The sequence below is a fragment of the Podarcis cretensis genome (genome assembly GCF_951804945.1).
Source record: "Podarcis cretensis genome assembly, chromosome: 6".
Lineage (NCBI taxonomy): Eukaryota > Metazoa > Chordata > Lepidosauria > Squamata > Lacertidae > Podarcis > Podarcis cretensis.
Genome location: NC_137175.1, coordinates 53,032,632 through 53,050,836, shown reverse-complemented (window position 1 = coordinate 53,050,836; position 18,205 = coordinate 53,032,632). Strand labels below are relative to the sequence as shown.

The window sequence follows — 18,205 nt, the reverse complement described above, 5'->3', positions numbered from 1 at the left end:
AAAGAAATATTTAAAGTTAACACAATTGTGTTTTTAATGCAAATATAACAAAAAATAGTCTCAACTGATATTAAGAATTTTTTTTAAAGATCAATCCTGACTTAAACACATATATCTTTATTACTATAAGCATTCCACATGCCCAAATAAATATCCAAACAAGACTGACAATTGAAAGATGTTTAAAACTTAACACAATTGTAACAAAAATTAAGCAAGTTTACTAAAGAAATAAGCTGTTCTTCAGCTGACTAGCAGGCCAAATTGAAATAGTAAAACATATTACCAACTAGACCTAAAACAGAAAAAATGCTATTATACCCAACACTTAAAAGAACATTATACTTCAAAGTTATAATTTAAATAATAAGTTATAAATAAATCTTATAATTTAAATTGTTGTTAATAAACATATTAATGTTTTGCTGTGATCTCATCACAAATATACTTGAGACAGAAACCATTCAAGTAACAGTTTTTACAAAGTGCTTCAGCACATAGTTTTGTACTGAAGAAGATGGATTTCATATTATTGAAGAACACCATTTCCTGTTCTGGGACAATGTTGGGCAAGCACCAACCAGATACTGCCCCTTTCCATGTTTCTTAGTCTTTGCCTCTGGAGCCCCAGATCTACAAGGAATTAAGAGCCAGATTTCTATGCTTTCTGTTTGTCTCGCTTGTTCCAGCAGTGAAGCTTGTTGATAAAGATGCAGAATAGAGAAGCCCTGTTCTAGGAGTATTGACCACACTTGTTTGCAGGCAAGATGCAGCTGCCAACACAATGTTTCTTCGCTGTGGTTAGAGCTCCCAACTCAAAATAGTTCAGCAATGTGTAAAAAGTTCTGATTAGGTGGGTCATCCAGATCACATGGATACTTTTTACACCAGTGAAAGCAACTCTGGTGGAGGTGCAGAGCCAGTTTAGGAAGTATGCACATGATCTAGAACTCCTTATGTTATCGATATAACAGGGAAACCAACCCCTTAGGAGCAGGTTTGCAGAACTCGCACCATCAGGTTAACATATACACTGAACACAAGATTGTGTAACGGGGTGTTGGTGCGCATTCTTCAAACTTGCTGGTCCATATAGTTTTGTACAGACTGCCAGAGAGCACGAATGTTTCCCTCGCCAAAACCTGTGGCCCCACATCGCTCTATAAGCTCCAGGAAGAAAGTATCCTCTGTAAAGAGAGGCTTTGTGAAGATCTGCATGAGGTATTGCTTCTCACAAAGGCCTCCAGAGCCACCGTTGCCTCCTACGCCAGCATCCAAAAGGATACCGTGGTCCTTCAGGAGCTGAAGATTTTGCCCAGCTTGCCTTATCTCCTCCACCTTCCTTTTCTCACTGTAGTATGATAAGGGGGGCTTGAAAAAGTTTGCGCCAGATCTGGCCATGGCCGCAGCGGCCCCTATAATACCTGTGGTGTAGAGTGCCACGTGTTGGATGCCCGATCCACCGTGCTGCTCTAAGAAAGTATCCACCTGGTTCTTCTTTTGCTCTGACAGAGACTCAGCTAGAATAATTTTACAGTCATTGCAAAGCTGAGTCGAATCGCTCCCATTGGACTGCATGGCAGTAAGACGAAGACCCATACCAGCTCCCTGGATTGTATAACCATCAGTACCGTTGTCTTGCTGGTGGATGGGGAAGCGCTGGAATCCCAAACAGTTCTTGTACCAGTCCAACACAGCTTGCGAGCTACCTTGGGGGCAAGCATAGGTGATATGGTCAAAATGTGTCACCCGGCCACCCACCTGGACCTTGGGAGCACCCTCCACCATGTGGAAACCAGGCAGGAACGGTCCACTGTACCGAGATCTGTCAAGCAGTGTGTGGCTGATGTTGCCTATGATGGATCCCACTACTGAATAAGTGACGTGGCCATTTTCATCTCCCACGGCTGTGGGAGGGATGAGAATCTGGCATCCTCGTTCCTGTAGGCTTTGGGAGATGCCAGGTACATCTTCTGCCTCAAAGCAAATGTTGGAGGCTGTACTGACGGCGTATTCTAGGTCCACGTCGTACAGAATTCCTTTATCCTTGCGGCAGCCTGAAGATGGCACAGGTGGAGCGTCTCTCTTGGCAGACTTCAGCCTTTCATTGACGAGAAAAACGGCATCCCCTCTCCGGAAGGCCATCTGCCTGCTCCATTCTGCCCCCCGTGCAGCAAACAGCTCGAATCCAAACTGGCGCACCAGGTTGCTGGCCAGCTGTTGCCCTTCAGGGACGTGGAACCCAATGTGGCACATCCGGTTCAGAAGACCAGGCATTATGCAGTTTGAAAGGGTGGTCAATGGTAACACAACTTTTGCTGCTAAACCTACAGAAACAGAAAAGAAAGCCAGCTCAGTTGTTGTGGGGTGGGGAAGGTCAGTCGGTAGAGCACAAGACTCTTAATCACGGGCTCATGAGTTCGAGTCCCAGGTTAGGCAAACGTTCCCTGCATTACAGAGGGGGTTGGGCTAGATGACCCTAGTGGTCCCTTCCCTGGATGGGAACAGGGGCCTGTTCTGTTAGTGCCTCCAGGTTTTGTAGGGGGGGCAGGAGGAGGAGGAGGCAGCTCTATGCCACCTCCCTTCGGCTGACGTGTGCCTGAAAAATCAAAGGAATCCAGGTCTAAGGGGGGGGGGGGAATCTGCCCCTCCCCCAGAAATCTGCACGTTTCTCCTTGTCTCTCTGCCTAGTTGCAGAGTCTATCCTCTCCCTCTCTTCCCCCTTTAGATCTTGCCTCAGGCCTCCTGATTGAAAGCTTATCTGCCGTGTGTCTTTGATTCCTCACGTGAAAGTGACTTTCACGCAGCGAGCGGGCAGGCAGGCAGGCAGGCGCCGGAACTCCTCCTCCTCCCGCCGCTGACTTGAATCTCCCGCAAGGAGGGGCTCCGCAACACGCGGTCGGAAGCGGAAGGCGAGTGTCCCCAGGGCGCACGTGGAGCTACGCCAACATCTTCCACCGGCTCGCAGGTCCTAAGCAAAAGCAGTTGCTACGCTTATCAGCCATTCAATGGGCTGCGTATACCGGAGCCGCAATCTCCTTTCCTACAACGCCATTCCCCCCCCCAAAAAAAAAAACCAACAACAACAACAACCAAGAGCGTTTATTTTACCTTTGTTGACAACACTGTTTTGTGCTACAATTATTTTATTTTTAAAAATCCCAAGGAATGTTCTTAAAATACATTGCTTTCATACCGCCACCACTGAGTGGGCAGCCTTGTTAAGTATTGTTGTTATTTTTATTTTTTATGTGAGGAGGAGCTTTGCAATTCAATCTTGAAAGTATTTTTAAGAACACTCGTAACAGTTTTAGATTTCAGTGGAAAGGCACAAGGAAGTGGTATACATTGGTACCTCGGGTTACATACGCTTCAGGTTACAGACTCCACTAACCCAGAAATATTACCTCAGGTTAAGAACTTTGCTTCAGGATGAGAACAGAAATTGTGCAGCGGCGGCACAGAGGCAGCAGGAGGCCCCATTAGCTAAAGTGGTGCTTCAGGTTAACAGTTTCAGGTTAAGTACAGACCTCTGGAACGAATTAAGTACTTAACCTGAGGTACCACGGTACTTTATGATGTTGATGATGATGACTGATTATTTAATTTTTGTGCTGCTTATTTAAAATGTCTCTTAAACGGTTTACAATAAGCTGAAACAGCAACAGCAGACAAAACAAAATATTACAAAAACACACATAAAAATATTACAGTAATAGAAATTTACCACTATATTTAAATCCATATCAATGCATTTTCCTTCTGACAACACCCTCCCTCTCAGCACCCAGGGTCGAAACAAACTCTCAGCTCACCAACAAAAGTTTCACAATGAGAAGAGTTCCTGGAAATCTCAGAAATCACCCTATCCTCTCGGAGACTTGCAGATCCAAGGTGGATGGGACTTCCACAGGCTGCCCTCGACGGTGTCCCACTCAGCTGCACTCTCTACTCCCAGTTCCAGGTACATCAGGTTTGCATGTGTCTTTATCAGATCTTGGGAAATTCTTTTCTCTCCCTTCAGGGCTTCTAAAGTGGGGTGGGGACTATTGTGAGGGAAAAGAGTGCGTGTGTACTGCTGGAAAGGTATAGATTTGGAGAAGGCCAATACTTGGGGGCGGGGGTTGATTGGGAATGGCCTGTAGGTACTAGTTGTACAGAAACCTGGCAAGAAAATGGGGACAGGACATAATTTCTAGGTTCTTACGTTACTCTGCTAGTATGGGATCTGCAGCAGCACCACTCCTGCATGGTACATGAGTGTATCTTAATGGTTAGCATTGGCACAGGAAGAAGCTGTGATGTGGGCTTTGTTACTCATGGTCTGGGCTTCTCACTGTTACCCAGCAATGCAAGAAGCAGCAGCACTGCAGCAGTCCCAGCGTTGTTGGGGTAACATGAGTACGGGGGCCTTAAGGGGCAGTCTGGAAGCCATACAATCTGCTCAGGAAATCCTGTTTCAAAATGTATTATACATGACAGCTTTTCTCTTGCAAGGCAGAGGTGTTCTGCACATGTTCAGAGGAACTCTATTTCACTTGTACCTCACATCACTCAATCAATTCACTTTTATTATCCCAGAAAACCAGTTTTCCACCCAGGTTCTCTCATGTCAGTTCACATTCAGTTAAATTTCCTCCAACCCCATAGTTGACTGCTCATTGTCAAATCTGTCCTCTCATATACTTTAGAGTAGGAATATTAGGGAGTTCATGCCTGAATTGGAAACTCAAAGGAACTGTTTTTCATATACTCATGGATATCTCATCATGCTGTACCAGTCCTACTAGTTGGATGCGGGTGGCACTGTGGTCTAAACCACTGAGCCTCTTGCCAATTTGAAGGTCGGCAGTTTGAATCTGCTCAATGGCGTGAGCTCCTGTTGCTCTGTCCCAGCTTCTGCCAACCTAGCAGTTCAAATCACACCAGTGCAAATAGATAAATTTGTACCGCTGCAGCAGGAAGGTAAACGGTGTTTCCGTGTGCTCTGGCTTTCACCACAGTGTTGTGTTGCACCAGAAGCAATTTAGTCATGCTGGTCAAATGACTCGGAAAGTTGTCTGTGGACAAACGCCAGTTCCCTCGGCCTGAAAGTGAGATGAGCACCACAACCCCATAGTTGCCTTTGACTGGACTTAACCATCCAGCAGCCCTTTACCTTTTATCTTTACTTACTAATCTTAAAACAATTTTTCATCTGAAGCAAAAAGTCAACATATACCACCCCATCACAATAATGCAAGTTGAGTGGGTACAGTTTGTCTCTTTTGGAATCTGTTGCCTATAACCAGAGCTTCTTTTCATCCAGAACTCACCGGAACTCAGTTCCAGCATCTTTCAGGCGGACACCGTTGCCATGATAAGAGAACAATGGAGGCATTCATGGTGAGTTCCGGCACTTCTTTTTCTAGAAAAATAGCCAGCCTGTAACAATTGCTTCCTTTTGCTTTATAGCAAGGCAGCCCATCTCATCACACCAGTAATGTATTCCTCAATGTAACTGAAAACTCCCAGGATGCAGTCCTGTCATCTTCCAAGAGCATAATGCTTTCCAGTGTTCCTTGCCTGGCACTGCATGGTATTTCTTCAGTTCCTGAATGTGATGTCTCTGAATGAAAAACAAGTACCGCTGGGTGTATGGCAGTGGTGAACGCAATTCATGCTGCTCTGAAATTCTTCAAGGACATCTGTGTATCTAGCCCCCAGCCAAGCACCTCCTCTCTCCCAGCCCCTTCTGGGTGGAGAGACCTTGAATGAGAGATAAAGTACGCCACAGCCAGCCTGGGGATAAGAGATCTGAGAGAACAGAGCTACAGTAAGACTGTCATAGATTGGAGTAGAACAACAGCTGGAGTCACCTGAGAAAAGGCAGAGTATCACCTGGTGGGAATTCTTGGTGCAGACTTGTTGGGAAGGGGGGGTGGCAATGTCTATTAAGTTCAATTTCTGCAGTTGGTCAATATAGCTGGTGCTTTGAAGGCTCATGAGAAATATTTATCACAATGAAGTTAGAGCAGAAAGGTTCCAAACAAGGAAGGCAAAGTTGTGCTACTGCTTCCTAGAACAAAGTCTTGGTGGATTCCTGAGAGGCCCAACATTGGCAAGGTGTCAAATCACCTTTGACTGAACCACCTTTTGTGGGTGAGACTGTGAGAGGTTTTGAATCTTGCCAAGATAAGCATTATCTGATCTCTGAGTTGTTCCTAATCTACTGCCACCACCCCAAGGCTGTTTTTCTTGGATATGGGGAGTATATGGGAGGGAATTGCACACAGCCTGTGTGGTGGCAAGCAGGGGATGACGGGGACGTTGTGACCAGCTTTAGAATGCAAGCGCCACTGCTTCTGATGGTGGACTCAAAAGCTTGGACCCTGTTCCAGAGGACAATTAGGGGAGGGGAACATCCTGCCAAGATTTGGCCCAACCAAAGGCATTGCCTTCCCTGTTTTGCCACTTTCTGGGATCAACAAGGGCTTTCTAAATAACTATTTTTATTGAGAGTTTAGGGTGGTGTGGCTGAATCATGCTGGGTTTCGGTGGCTTGTTTTTACAAGTTTAACAAGGCTTGGGTGTGTTTCCTTTTCTAACCAGTGTGTTGGAAAGCAACAAGACTCTTGCTGAGATTTCATCCATGTGACTAATGTGTGTGGCTCACCAGGACTGTGCAAAATAGGCTGGCTCCCAGAGAGGAGCTTTCACCTGTTTTGTTCCTCCCTAGGCTTTTTAGCTCAGTTGGGTAACTAAGCTGCAATATGTAGCCAGTAACAAATCTTGGCTGTACTGTAGATAATTGTTAAGGAGGCAAGAGCTTAATCCGTATCCCAAGTTCAGACAACTCACTAAGCCACCCTTGGCTTTGGTGCTGCACCCCACTGAGCTAAAGGGGCCACAGAGGAGCAGCTGTAATTTTCTCCCCAGCAGCCAGTTCACACTAAACTATGGCTTTGCTTAGCATTAGATGTGAATGCAGCCAGAGCTGTAAAAAAATGTGGGGGAGAAACTAACGGTGCCTCCGAACTTTCACTATCTTGCAGAAGGGATGCAAATACATGCTGGAAATTTAGATTTGCACAGTTAAAGCAGATTAAAGGATTCTGGGCAACAAATCCACTTCACACAAAAACACCAGACTTTTTGCAGTTTGGAAAGTGATGGGGAAATGCACTGAAAACATGTGCAATGAGCAAATGACTAATGGGAAGACGTATAAACACCCTGCAAGCAAATCTGAATGGATGCTAATTCTCATATAACTAACTACCCTGCAAACAAATCAGAATGAATACTCAGCAAAGACTAGCTAAAGTATAACTTCTGTGTAAGCTTTGTGCAAGCAAATCAGGATGAATGTCAGTAAACAGGGGGCTCTGGGTTAGGAATACAGTTTGTTGCGTAAGCTGCACATGAGAATTCTCTTGTTTTAGTTTGCTGACAACAAAGGAAGGCAGTGCTATTTTCCCTCTTTGCTTTTTGAACAGTTCTTAATTTCTAGCAAAACTTATACTGGAGCCTTCATCTGTGTAGGAAACATGCCATCACATCATCAGCCCTGCTTTGTATTTATAAAAGTATAGGGAAAGGAAAACTGCAGTTGTTTAGTAACAAGTGAAAACTTATTCTCAGATGCACACTATTCCTAAATTCTAAGTGCAGGGAGGAAGGGGAAGCTGCAGCTGTTAAGCAGCATGGGGAATTACTCTGAATATGCTCAGAGGCACACTCTTTATTAATGTTTAACTATTTGTGCATTCTCTCCCATGGTTATCTGACTCATATAGGGTGCTGTGTCCCACTTGTAAAATGGGGCCAATATCCTCTAAAAGCAATAGGGTGCCTATATGTGTCTTACATATGTGAATTGACTTGTGGCCTGCGGCTTACCTGATTGCTTTTGTCTGGTCTAGATATTTGCTTGCATTCATTTTTAGATCCCACTTTCTGCTTGAGGCATGTTCCAGTCCAGATTGTGTTGTCTTCACCATTGTCTGCCAAACCAGAGTGCTTGGCTGCCAGACTCCTTCCTTGGCCCTATCTACTCATCAAATTATGGTGGGACAACACAGTACTAGGCATACTCAGTGCTTTTCCCCCCGGGGGGGGTACTCAAGGGTACGCAGCACCAGCACCTCATTTTGTTGTTGTTAAAAAGTGTGGCGCTTACTGTAACAACTTCATTGTACCGGCACCTGTTTTTCTAGGAAAAAAAGCACTGGGCATACTGTGTACCATTCAGGTCACCTCCCCTAAAAATATATTCTGTAGAGTTGGAAAAGTTTCAGAAAAGGCGAGGGCAACTAAAATGATCAAAGGGCTGGTATAATCATCATATGAGGAAAGGTTACAGCATTTAGGGATTTCCAGATTAGAAAAAAAGGTGTATAAGACAGGGACATGATAGTGATGTCTACAATTATGCATGGGATGGAGAATGTGGATGGAGAGAAGTTGTTCTCTATTTTCCAGAATATTAGGCCATCCAATGAAGCTGAATATTGGGAAATTCAGGGCAGGCAAAAAGAAGTACTATATAAGTACTTGCTCTCACAGGATGTGGAGATAGCCACTATTTTGGAGGTGTATGGGAAATGCATCTGGAAAACAAAATGTATTGAGGAGTTAGTGATCTGACACAGTTACCCTTCCTGCCTCTGTTCTTTCCCCCTCCCTTGCTCTTGTTAATTTTTTTGATGCTGTGAGAACAGTCTTTAATGTCCTGAGAACTTTGGGAGGAGGTGAAGCCCCACTCACAGCTGCCTTCATCAGTTGTGGAGGATAATTCTGGGTACCTTCTTTGATGCTGGACATTGTTTTGAGAAAGTGAGGCCTTGGGAGGGGGTGGCTAATGGGTGATCTGCATGTAGCCAGTCTTGGAAGCCACACAGGCTGTCTATAATATTGGACGGTTTGGGCAGAGTTTCTTTGAAGTTCATGCACAGACTGATTGGCCACAGGGCCGTGCAAACTGAGGGTACTTGGGGGAGTCGCATCGCCGCTTCTTGAGGGCTTCCAAGTGGCAGGTTGAAGTGCTTGCTTGGTATATGTATACCTTGCTTGCTGTTTTAGAATAAAATATTTAAACTTCTCGCTCACTTGTGTATTTTGTATTGCTTCTGAATCTCATTTTAAAAGAACCACCTTGCCTTTGGCAAGACAGGAGGATTAGACAAATTCCTGGAGGACAGGGCTATTCATAACCACTAGATATGATGGATACCTCCACTGTCTGAGACACTTCTGCCTACCAGTCAATAGGAATCACAAATAGAGGGAGTGCTGTGGCACTAGGCATCTGGATGGCCACTGTGAGAACAGGATGCTGGACTAGATGGCCTTTGGTCTGATCTAGCAGGTCTCTTCATATGTTCTTAATGACCATGCTGGGAGTTGTACTGCAACAATATCCAGAGGGCCAGAGGATAGCAACAACCCTTGCTGTAGCTGAAATCCTGGGCAGCTAATATGTGAGTGTGTCTTTAAGCATCCATTACTGTCACTTTCAAATACAGGGCACTAGGGCATCCATGTAGGACAATCCTATCTATGTTTACTAAGAAGAAAGTCTACTGAGACTTAGAGGCTGCATCTGGCCTGCTGAGGGAAGTTCTTTTTTAAAAAAAGTTTTTATTAACAATTTCAACATAACAAATTATCAAAACATATCATATTCATTATTTTTTGCCCTTCAACCCCCCCCCCCGAGGGAAGTTCTTATGGTCTTAAGCTGCTCTCTTCCACTTTAGGCTGAAGGGAGGTGGCCAGGATGGGCTATTCAGCCCTAGCCACAACAACCTTGCTGCTGCTCCTGGCAATTGCTGCTACGCTGGCAGATGTGGCTGAGAACAGGACCCAAATATGCCAGCTTGCACCACTCTGGAAGATCAATGGGGTGGCCCCCATGGCTGGGATGGAGGGCCAAGTGACAGTGGTGGCACTGTTGAAAGCCAGCTGACAGTTCTGTCTCAAGCAGGCCGCCAGGTGAGTTCATAGAGAAGATTGCCTGAGTCAGGAGCTGTTAGGTCGCAGCCACACCATACATTTGACGCACATGGCTTTCCCCAAAGAGTCATGGGAACTGTAGTTTAAGAGTGCTGGGAACTGTAGCTCTGTCAGGGGGTAAATCACAGTTCCCATAATGCTTTGGGGAAAGTCGCATGCTTTAAAAAGATGGTCTGGATGTGACTAGAAAGTCAGATATGTGTTGGAACCCTGTATCTGGTGTTCAGTGGCAATATCACAACTCTTAAGGTCACATCTTTGCCCCTAGGCTTTCTACCAGGAAACACAGAACTGAACTGATTGTCTATAAGCTCCAGTTCAGCAATCAAAAATTGAGGCCTGGGCTGCAGCAGGCCAGATATAACACACATATAGAAGGTAGATCCAATTTTCCTGGTGAATTACAGCTCAAGCATAATATGTATCATTTAACTTATTGCTGGATCTATGTAGCAGGGACCGCTGTAATTGCAAGTCCAGTGAACTGATAAATGAAGGGGCCTCCGTCCAGCAGTGCAGGCTCATATCCCACATGGTATGTGTAGAGGGCAGGGCTGGAACCTATATCTGTGCACCGCAATTCCTAAACGTTGCTTGTTCTTCCTACCCACCAGCCTTGGCAGCTTGCAGAGGAAGCTGTCACTTGAAGGAGTGACCAATGTCAGCTTCATGATTGTGAATGAGAAGACTCCTTTCTCCAGGGCTATGTACTGGGAGCTCAAACGGCATGCCCCAGAGGGAGTTCCTGTTTACCAGCAGCAGATTCTGGAGCCTGACGTCTGGCAAATTCTAGATGGGGACAAGGATGACTTCCTGATCTATGACAGGTCAGTGCTTAAGGGAGCAATTCTAACTCCCCACCCACCCAAGACTGATTAGGGTTTTTGGAGAGTCAGGGCCACTGCTGTGCATAGCAGCCGGGGCAGAAGGGAGGGAAGGCAGATCACTGAGCCAGCTTGGAGCTGGTGCAGCAATTGAGCCTGGAAGAAGCCCAGTTCTGGCAGTGGGACCATCTCAGGATCCAATGGACTGCAAGGCGGCTCAGTCCAGCTCCTTCCTTGGCTACTGAAAGCCCCTGCTGCCACCAGTAGGGATCCCATCAGCAGCACTAGTGGGGGCAGAAGTGGGTTGCTCCATAGGCAGCTGCTGATGGGAGGCCAATGGGGGTCTGCAGGCCTGGGCAGAAGGAAGGAAAGTAAGATATATGGAATTCGGGATTCCTGAATACATTATCAAAAAGTCTGTTTGAGGACACATCTGGAAAGAAAGGACATACCATGATGTAAGTGTTTCTCTTTACCATCATGCCTCACAACTGTTGGTGATGAAAACCAGATTCTTCAGGCCAGGTTAGATTCATTTCCAGTGTAAATTAGTGGATTACATGCTCTCCTGACACTAACTTTATGTCCATTTGTTTCATGGCTCTCGGGCTTTGCAGGTGCAGCAGGCTGGCTTTCCACATCCAGCTGCCATACAGTTTTCTGCACTTGCCCTATGTTGAAGCAGCCGTGCGGTACACACACAGCAAAGACTACTGCGGCAATTGTTCCTGGTACCCCTCTAACAGCAGCCAGGAGGTAGGGACTTGAATCCCCTCATCAACTTCCTTTTCAACTCATTTTGTTTAAGCCAGATGTTTCCTCATTTGCCCATCCTGAACTTCTGCCTGGGAATTCTAGGTTTCTGATCAGATTGGTCTTACAGCAGGGATGTGGGAGGAGAAGGTGGAAGGGAGGGTTTTATTATATTGGGCCGCTACAACAAGCAAGGATGTTGAGATACCACAAAGCATCTTTCATCTCGACAGGAAGTAAACCATCTTGAAATAAAAACCTCAGAAGCAAATTGCAGATGGAGACACCAGGTCTGCCGCAGTCACAGATAGTGTAGCGTGGAGGGGTCCAGGAGAACCCAGGTGGGAGGAAATGCTAAACTACCCCCCCCCCCACTTTCAGCTTCTCACACTCCCCCAAGTGCTTTTCTCCCCAGTTGAGTTCAGATACTAAAAGTGAGATTGACTTGAAGAAAAACACTTTGGAACAGAAGCTGTGTGGCATCAAGTGCAGGAAAGGTTTGGTTCCTCTCACCCAGGCACCCCTTATCTCTAAAGTCAACCCCACCTTCCTGTTTTGTACATGGTGGGTCAAGACCTGGATCTTCTGCCATCATGTACTGCTTGAGCCTCACCCAGTAGCCATAGTCTGCCCTCAGTTATTGAAAAAAAAAGAAATTAACAGCCTTAATTTGTCAGGTTGAAGTGCTTCCTGTTCTCAATGAATGGGAGCATATTGTTCCTTGGACAGAAGAAATAGTAACTGCTGTCTTGTCCTGTGGTGTCACTTCCTGCCCCATCAGTGATCTGAAAGTTCATTCCTCAAGGTGGGATTGCGGGGGGGGGGGGGGGCTGATGTATTACCTATTTTAGTTTTTTGCTGTCCTGATAGCCAAGGCAGCAAAATATTATAAATACCTTTTAAGCCATTTCGACCATACCGAGAGTGAAGTCAAACAGATCTCCTTCCAAGAGCGGGTGCAGGTTTTTCTGATCTGGAGAAATCAAACCTTCTTTCCTCCCAGCTCTTTTGAGAGATATATATACTTGGCTTAAACTCCTGTGCAGCTTTTTGCCTCTCAAACGTTGGGCTTTTAAAAACCATTTCTACGCCTAAACATCCAGCATGTTTACTCATTTAAACTTCTATTTTACACATTCTTTAAAACCACTTTTTAAGTGACTGCCAGGCAATCACCATTCTTCACAGCCAATTTCTCCTGAAAACAGAAAGTAGCAGTTGCTCTGAGCTCAGTTTATTTTGGAAGTTTACATATTTTGTCAAAAAGGGCTGAATGCAGATCACTTCAGATATATACATCCATCTTCACTTTTAAAAATGTGTTTCTGTCTTCACCCTAAGCCCATCTGCATGTACATATATAGAATCTTTCATTACCTTCACAGGTGAATAAGACAGCAAGTACTAACGTGACGACAACTGAGGCATCTGGACACAAAGAGAAGCACCTGGAAGAACCCAGGTACCATCATGATGAGCCAAGCCAAGAAGCACCTAACACCAAGCACACAGCCCATCACTATTCATATCATGGAGGAGTCGGCAACCATAAAGCCTTGGGTTTGAGCAGTACACACCAGCCAGTTCTCCACTCTCAGAATCGCTCACAGAAGCATCAAACAAGGGAATCCCCATAAAACATTTAAACTTCAATGTGTGCAACACCCAACTGTTAGCCATAAGGATACTTAGCACTAAGCAAGCTTTTAAGAAGAGCCAGGGGGCAAACCTACATGCATCAGAAGGAAGAAATATGATGGCTCAGTTTTCAGCAGGGGAAGGGAAGTGAATGTTCCACTCCCTAGACGTTCAAGGTCTCTCAACAGATAGCAGAGGACACAACACAAACTTTTGTAGTGTCATATATGTGATTGGAAAGTTTAACTGCTTGTCCACAATGAGACCTCTATCCTCATTTTGAATCTGTCTCCCAGTTAACCTCATATGCACCAGTTTTATTCCACCAAGCCTTAAGGTGGTGTTCCTCTTGGGCTCAGATGGATTTTTAGATACATCCCATTTCTGTGGTGAGGACTGCCTAAGGAAGCCATCTTGTTTTCCTCAGGAACACAGAGCTGCTTCTTGAGAAGCCAATTTTGACCCCATTTTTGCATTTCCTGCTTTTCTGCACTCAATGAAGCATGTGATGTAAACTTTCTGTCACCACATGCTGACACTGTACATAAAAGCATGTCCTTGGAGATGGAAGGATGGGGATCAGATCTGGTATTAGCAGGAGGGTGACTGACTGTGGCAGAGAAGGCTGACTTTGAGCCTGGGGCTCAAGATTTTGTACATTAAAGTCCATGCACACAAATTACTAGCTTGTAAAATGACATTTGTTGTGTTGCTGGAAGTAAAGAACATTTGCGGTTTGTAGGAATGAAAGTGGTGAGACAGAATTAGCCAAGTTTATAGGTATGTTGATAGAGGTACGAAAGACAGAGAAGTCTGAGGTGAGAGTTGAGTTTGTCAGTGCTATGAGAGCTGAACAAGGGAAGAAAATGCCATTTATCAGGAAAATTCATGGAAAGGGATGCACTGCTTGCTGATTAAAAGTAGTATAACTGTTTCTGGGGAAGAATGTTGGAAATAAATTCTCTGAAATGTTTGAAGTCTTTGCTCACAATACCTTAATGTACAAATGGTGTCATTTATTTCAGACAGTACCCAGCATTGTAGAACACGTATTCACCTTCAACATTTAAGAGATGCCCCATAGTTTATCTGCATTTATGGCATACTAAGCAGTCCTTATTGAGAATAGTCCAGGTTCCTGTTATTTGTTGAAGGTCAGTGAATGGGTGCACACTGTACAAGTCCTCCACATCCCAGTTTTAGGAAGCTACTGCTACAAATATTTACGGGAGGGTGTAATCTGTCTTTATTGTATTGTTAATGCTGATATGTATCCACCTAAAATCTGTTTATTCCAAAGTAACCCTAGTTAGTATAGGATACACTTAACATCATAAGATTCCATGACAGCCCAGGGTGTGTGCCCTTATGTGTTAGCTGGTTAAAGAAAAAAACAATAACAATACATACAAAAAAAGCAGCACAGAACAGTAGCAGTAGAAAGGATGAGATTAAAATAATATTTAAAACACAATACCTTGAAGTTTTGGGGAAATAAAACAGTTCTTCACCTGGCCCCAGATATTCATTAGGCTTGCTGCTGGTGTCAGGCAAGCTTTTCTAGGAAAGATAGGGCAGTATAGCTGGAAAGACCCAATCAGAGTCCCTGAAAGTGGGGAGATCTGAAGAAGGGCCTCCTGGTATAATATTAGTAGTTCAGGAGGTTCTTGTGGAAGAAGGCAGCCTTTGAAATTCTGCAAAGCAATAAAAGGGCATTAGGCTGTCAGGTGCTTATAGTTAACAACCCACCTTTGGTGTAAACAGCATACTTACTGCAGATTTATTTATCCCCTTGTGTATATCAAAACTCTCCTGATATCTGTACATGCTGGCTACTCTTAACATACATGTATTAGAGCTATAACATAATTTATAGCTTTTGGTAATATGTCGTATAAGTAATCGCCTTCACCCAGGGCATAACCAGCACAATGGACTCTAAATAAAATGCTCGCAACTGTGATTCAACTTGCAGCCTTAGTTGCTTAACAACTAGTTTAATGTTCTTAGCAATCTTGCTCTCCACAATACATAACGTAGTAACAAACAAAAATATCCCCACCCCACCGTGCAGCCGTATGGTAGCTGCTATGATCTGGTGTAATATTTGATTACTTGCCCAACTGACATGCAAAGATTTAGCTGTCCTTCCCACATGCTGTTCCATTCCCTTTTTATGTTCCTTTAGTTCATTTCCTACTTATGTAAATACCTAGCTGAAACCATCCCTGCCCCCCAGAAATCTGTAGAGGCCCAATCTACAACAGCTAGGTCATAATTGTTAAGAGAATATTTTCTTGCTGATAGTTTTGTACCAACCAAAGTAATTATATGGCTGGCTTATTTTGGTTTTTTTTAACATTCCAATTATATTTACAATCTCTTCCCTTTATTTCTATGTACAGTATTACATACTATTAATTACCAAAGAAAAAATCTTCAGTAGTACCAGTGCTAAAAAAAGTTGGTCAAAATTATGTTTTGCTTAGGACAACAACATTCCTACCTAATGCTGGCCTTGGGCTCTGATCCAGCTTTCCTGATGCCCTCTGCCCCAGCCCACAGCTCCCATTATCCAAACTAAACTCCTTTGCGTCATGTCCTGTTTGCTTACATTTGCAGCAGAGTCCACAGGTTCACAGCAAAACTGGAGCAAGACTATTATTATCATGTTTAATGCTAATCTCATCTAACATGCAGGTCAAATATTTGCTAAAGATCCTCTTTAAACTGGCCTCTCTGATTGCAGCAGCCAGAAAATCTCTTATAGTTTGCCTGTTTATGCCTACTCAGAATAAAGCCTCATTTGAGTTCTATGGCACTTACTGCCAAGTATGTGGCTATAGCATTGCAGGCGTAGTCTTTTTTTGATGGACAAGGCTGGCCCTAACATTGGGCAGAGTGAAGCAGCCACCTCAGGTGGTAGATGCTAGGGGGATAAAAGTGGAGGCAAGATGTTGGAAGAGAATTGCCTGTGCCACACACAGCCTCCCCTGCTGCCCTCAGGCATGGTGGAGGATGCAATCCCATTGCGAATGGAAAAAGAAGACATCTGAAGGCCGCCCTGCATAGGGAAGTTTTGTAATGTTTAATTATGTTTTTATATATGTTGGAAGCAGCCCAGAGTGGCTGGGGCAACCCAGTCAGATGGGTGGGGTGCAAATAATAAAACTATTTTTAGTATTACATGTATTTTGCCTTGGCACTAAATCGCATTAGGGTTTTGTTTGACTGCTTGATTACAGAATCAAATCAAATAGATACTCAGTTAAAGGAGCCTTAGCATTTAGGGTAGAACTGGTAGAACAGCAAAGCCTTTCCCACAGATTTTTATTGTTAAAGCTCTCCAGAGGGAAGCAGTAACAATATTATTGATGTTAACATCTTCCCCTCCAATAATTTTTCTCCATGGATATTGGAAGTGACTTTGACTGGATGAGAAGCGTTTTGGCAGGGAACTATGGAAAATTAAGTACTGAGTGGAAGGAGGGTTCGGATCCTCTTACCCTTCTGATTATTTGCCTTAAAAATCAAACCTACACGAGTCTACACGGTGGGTAGTATAGCACACAGAGAAAGGAGTGATAAAATTTGCTAGGCTACAGTCTGTGAGGAACAGTCCTCCTTCCTCCCTTCATGTATGCTCTGTTTACAATTCCCCCTGCATTTGCACCCATAAGCTTGTCTCTTACTTGACTAGCACCAAGGACCATGAGGTTGTGTAAACATCTGTACAGCTTTTTTATCTTCTACTTAACATTGTCATTTGCTCTAGAGGCCCTTTAACCCTGTTCATCTGAGGGATCAGCGAAAGAATGAAAAGCAGAATGGTGTGTGTGTGTGTGTGTGTAAGTGAGTGAGAGAGAGAGATGAGGAGGGAAGGAGAGGCTGTGTCCATGTCTATTTCTCCATGGAATTCACACTATGGGCTGCATTTAGGAGATGTAGTACTTCTGTTGGAAGCCTCAAAAGTGGGACAGCATTAGACTTTAATCAGCAACGGAGGAGGCAGCTGAGGGGTAAATATGCTTTAATGCCTCTTAAGTACCCTTTCCCTGCCCAATCCACTTTCCCCTGTTGGGCAGTGAAGTAAAAAGAAACAAAAGCCTATCTAGCCAATTCAGAGGGGTTTTGCTAACTGGCTTCATTATTCAATTAAAATGTCTAACAGTGCAGTAGAAACTCGTTTATAGAAAATGGTCTGGCACATTTAAAGTTTACGCATGTAGAATAATTGCTTCCATTGGAATGTTATGTTCATATAGTATTCAGGAGTATTTACATAAGTGATACAATATAAAATCCAACATGCTAATGAGTTTCTAAAACTTATTTAAGAGTCATTCCCTATAGATAGGCCATGTTTGAGTATTCATTAAGTTTGCAATCTTCTACATACTGATTAAAATCTTACATGCACACTGAAATCACTAGGATTTTCTTCTGGATACGAATGCATGGGATTGTGCTTTGAATCTTTCACCATCTGTTGTATAAATAAGAGTCCTCACATGTAATTCCCAAGTATAAAACTCATTTATCAAATAATTCAAAGCAGTATGCTTCTGGTTTACAGTGATATTCATTTTATAATGAGGAGCTCAGAAAAGTTTAAGAAATTATTTCAAATCATCATTTTAAACAATATTTCTACCGACAACTCAGAAGTTCTCTCATGAATATGTAGGTTTTATATTGTATAGCTTCTACAAAATATTGGTAGAGCTTCATAAAATACAGTAAGAATAATTACTTCACTCTAATGTATATGATTCTATTTTTGCATGAAATACATTTGAAAACTAGCTGTGAGCTCAAAACTCAACAGGCCATTTCCTAAAAATAAGAACAGTCTTCTCCAGCACATCTAAATATTTTATTTTTGTTTTAGGTATGGGTTGCTGCAACTTTAATGGCAACTTTCTGCAATTTTAAATCCCACACCTACAAAAAAAGTTTTAAGAACAGCTTACAACATATAATTTTTAAAAGCA

General features: G+C 43.7%; 2 protein-coding genes across 5 annotated transcripts; one reads left to right on the top strand and one right to left on the bottom strand.

Annotated features, from left to right (window-relative positions):
- Positions 1 to 47: 47 nt before the first annotated feature.
- HPDL (4-hydroxyphenylpyruvate dioxygenase like) lies at positions 48 to 2,715 on the bottom strand. The gene has a single exon (XM_079980479.1). The coding sequence runs from the start codon at positions 2,275 to 2,277 to the stop codon at positions 1,075 to 1,077; it is 1,203 nt and encodes a 400-aa protein (XP_079836605.1). The 5' UTR covers positions 2,278 to 2,715; the 3' UTR covers positions 48 to 1,074.
- A 148-nt stretch (positions 2,716 to 2,863) lies between these two features.
- LOC307218301 (selenoprotein Pb-like) lies at positions 2,864 to 14,188 on the top strand. 4 transcript variants are annotated; one of them, XM_079980536.1, is made up of 7 exons: positions 2,864 to 2,968; positions 3,785 to 3,964; positions 5,309 to 5,385; positions 9,741 to 9,975; positions 10,611 to 10,823; positions 11,438 to 11,576; positions 12,959 to 14,188. In XM_079980536.1, the coding sequence occupies exons 4-7, from the start codon at positions 9,761 to 9,763 to the stop codon at positions 13,208 to 13,210; spliced, it is 819 nt and encodes a 272-aa protein (XP_079836662.1). In that variant the 5' UTR covers positions 2,864 to 2,968; positions 3,785 to 3,964; positions 5,309 to 5,385; positions 9,741 to 9,760; the 3' UTR covers positions 13,211 to 14,188. The 4 variants fall into 4 exon arrangements, with proteins under 4 accessions (XP_079836662.1, XP_079836661.1, XP_079836660.1 ...); XM_079980535.1 differs by lacking the exon at positions 5,309 to 5,385; XM_079980534.1 differs by lacking the exons at positions 2,864 to 2,968; positions 3,785 to 3,964; positions 5,309 to 5,385 and adding an exon at positions 5,753 to 5,868.
- Positions 14,189 to 18,205: the final 4,017 nt, after the last annotated feature.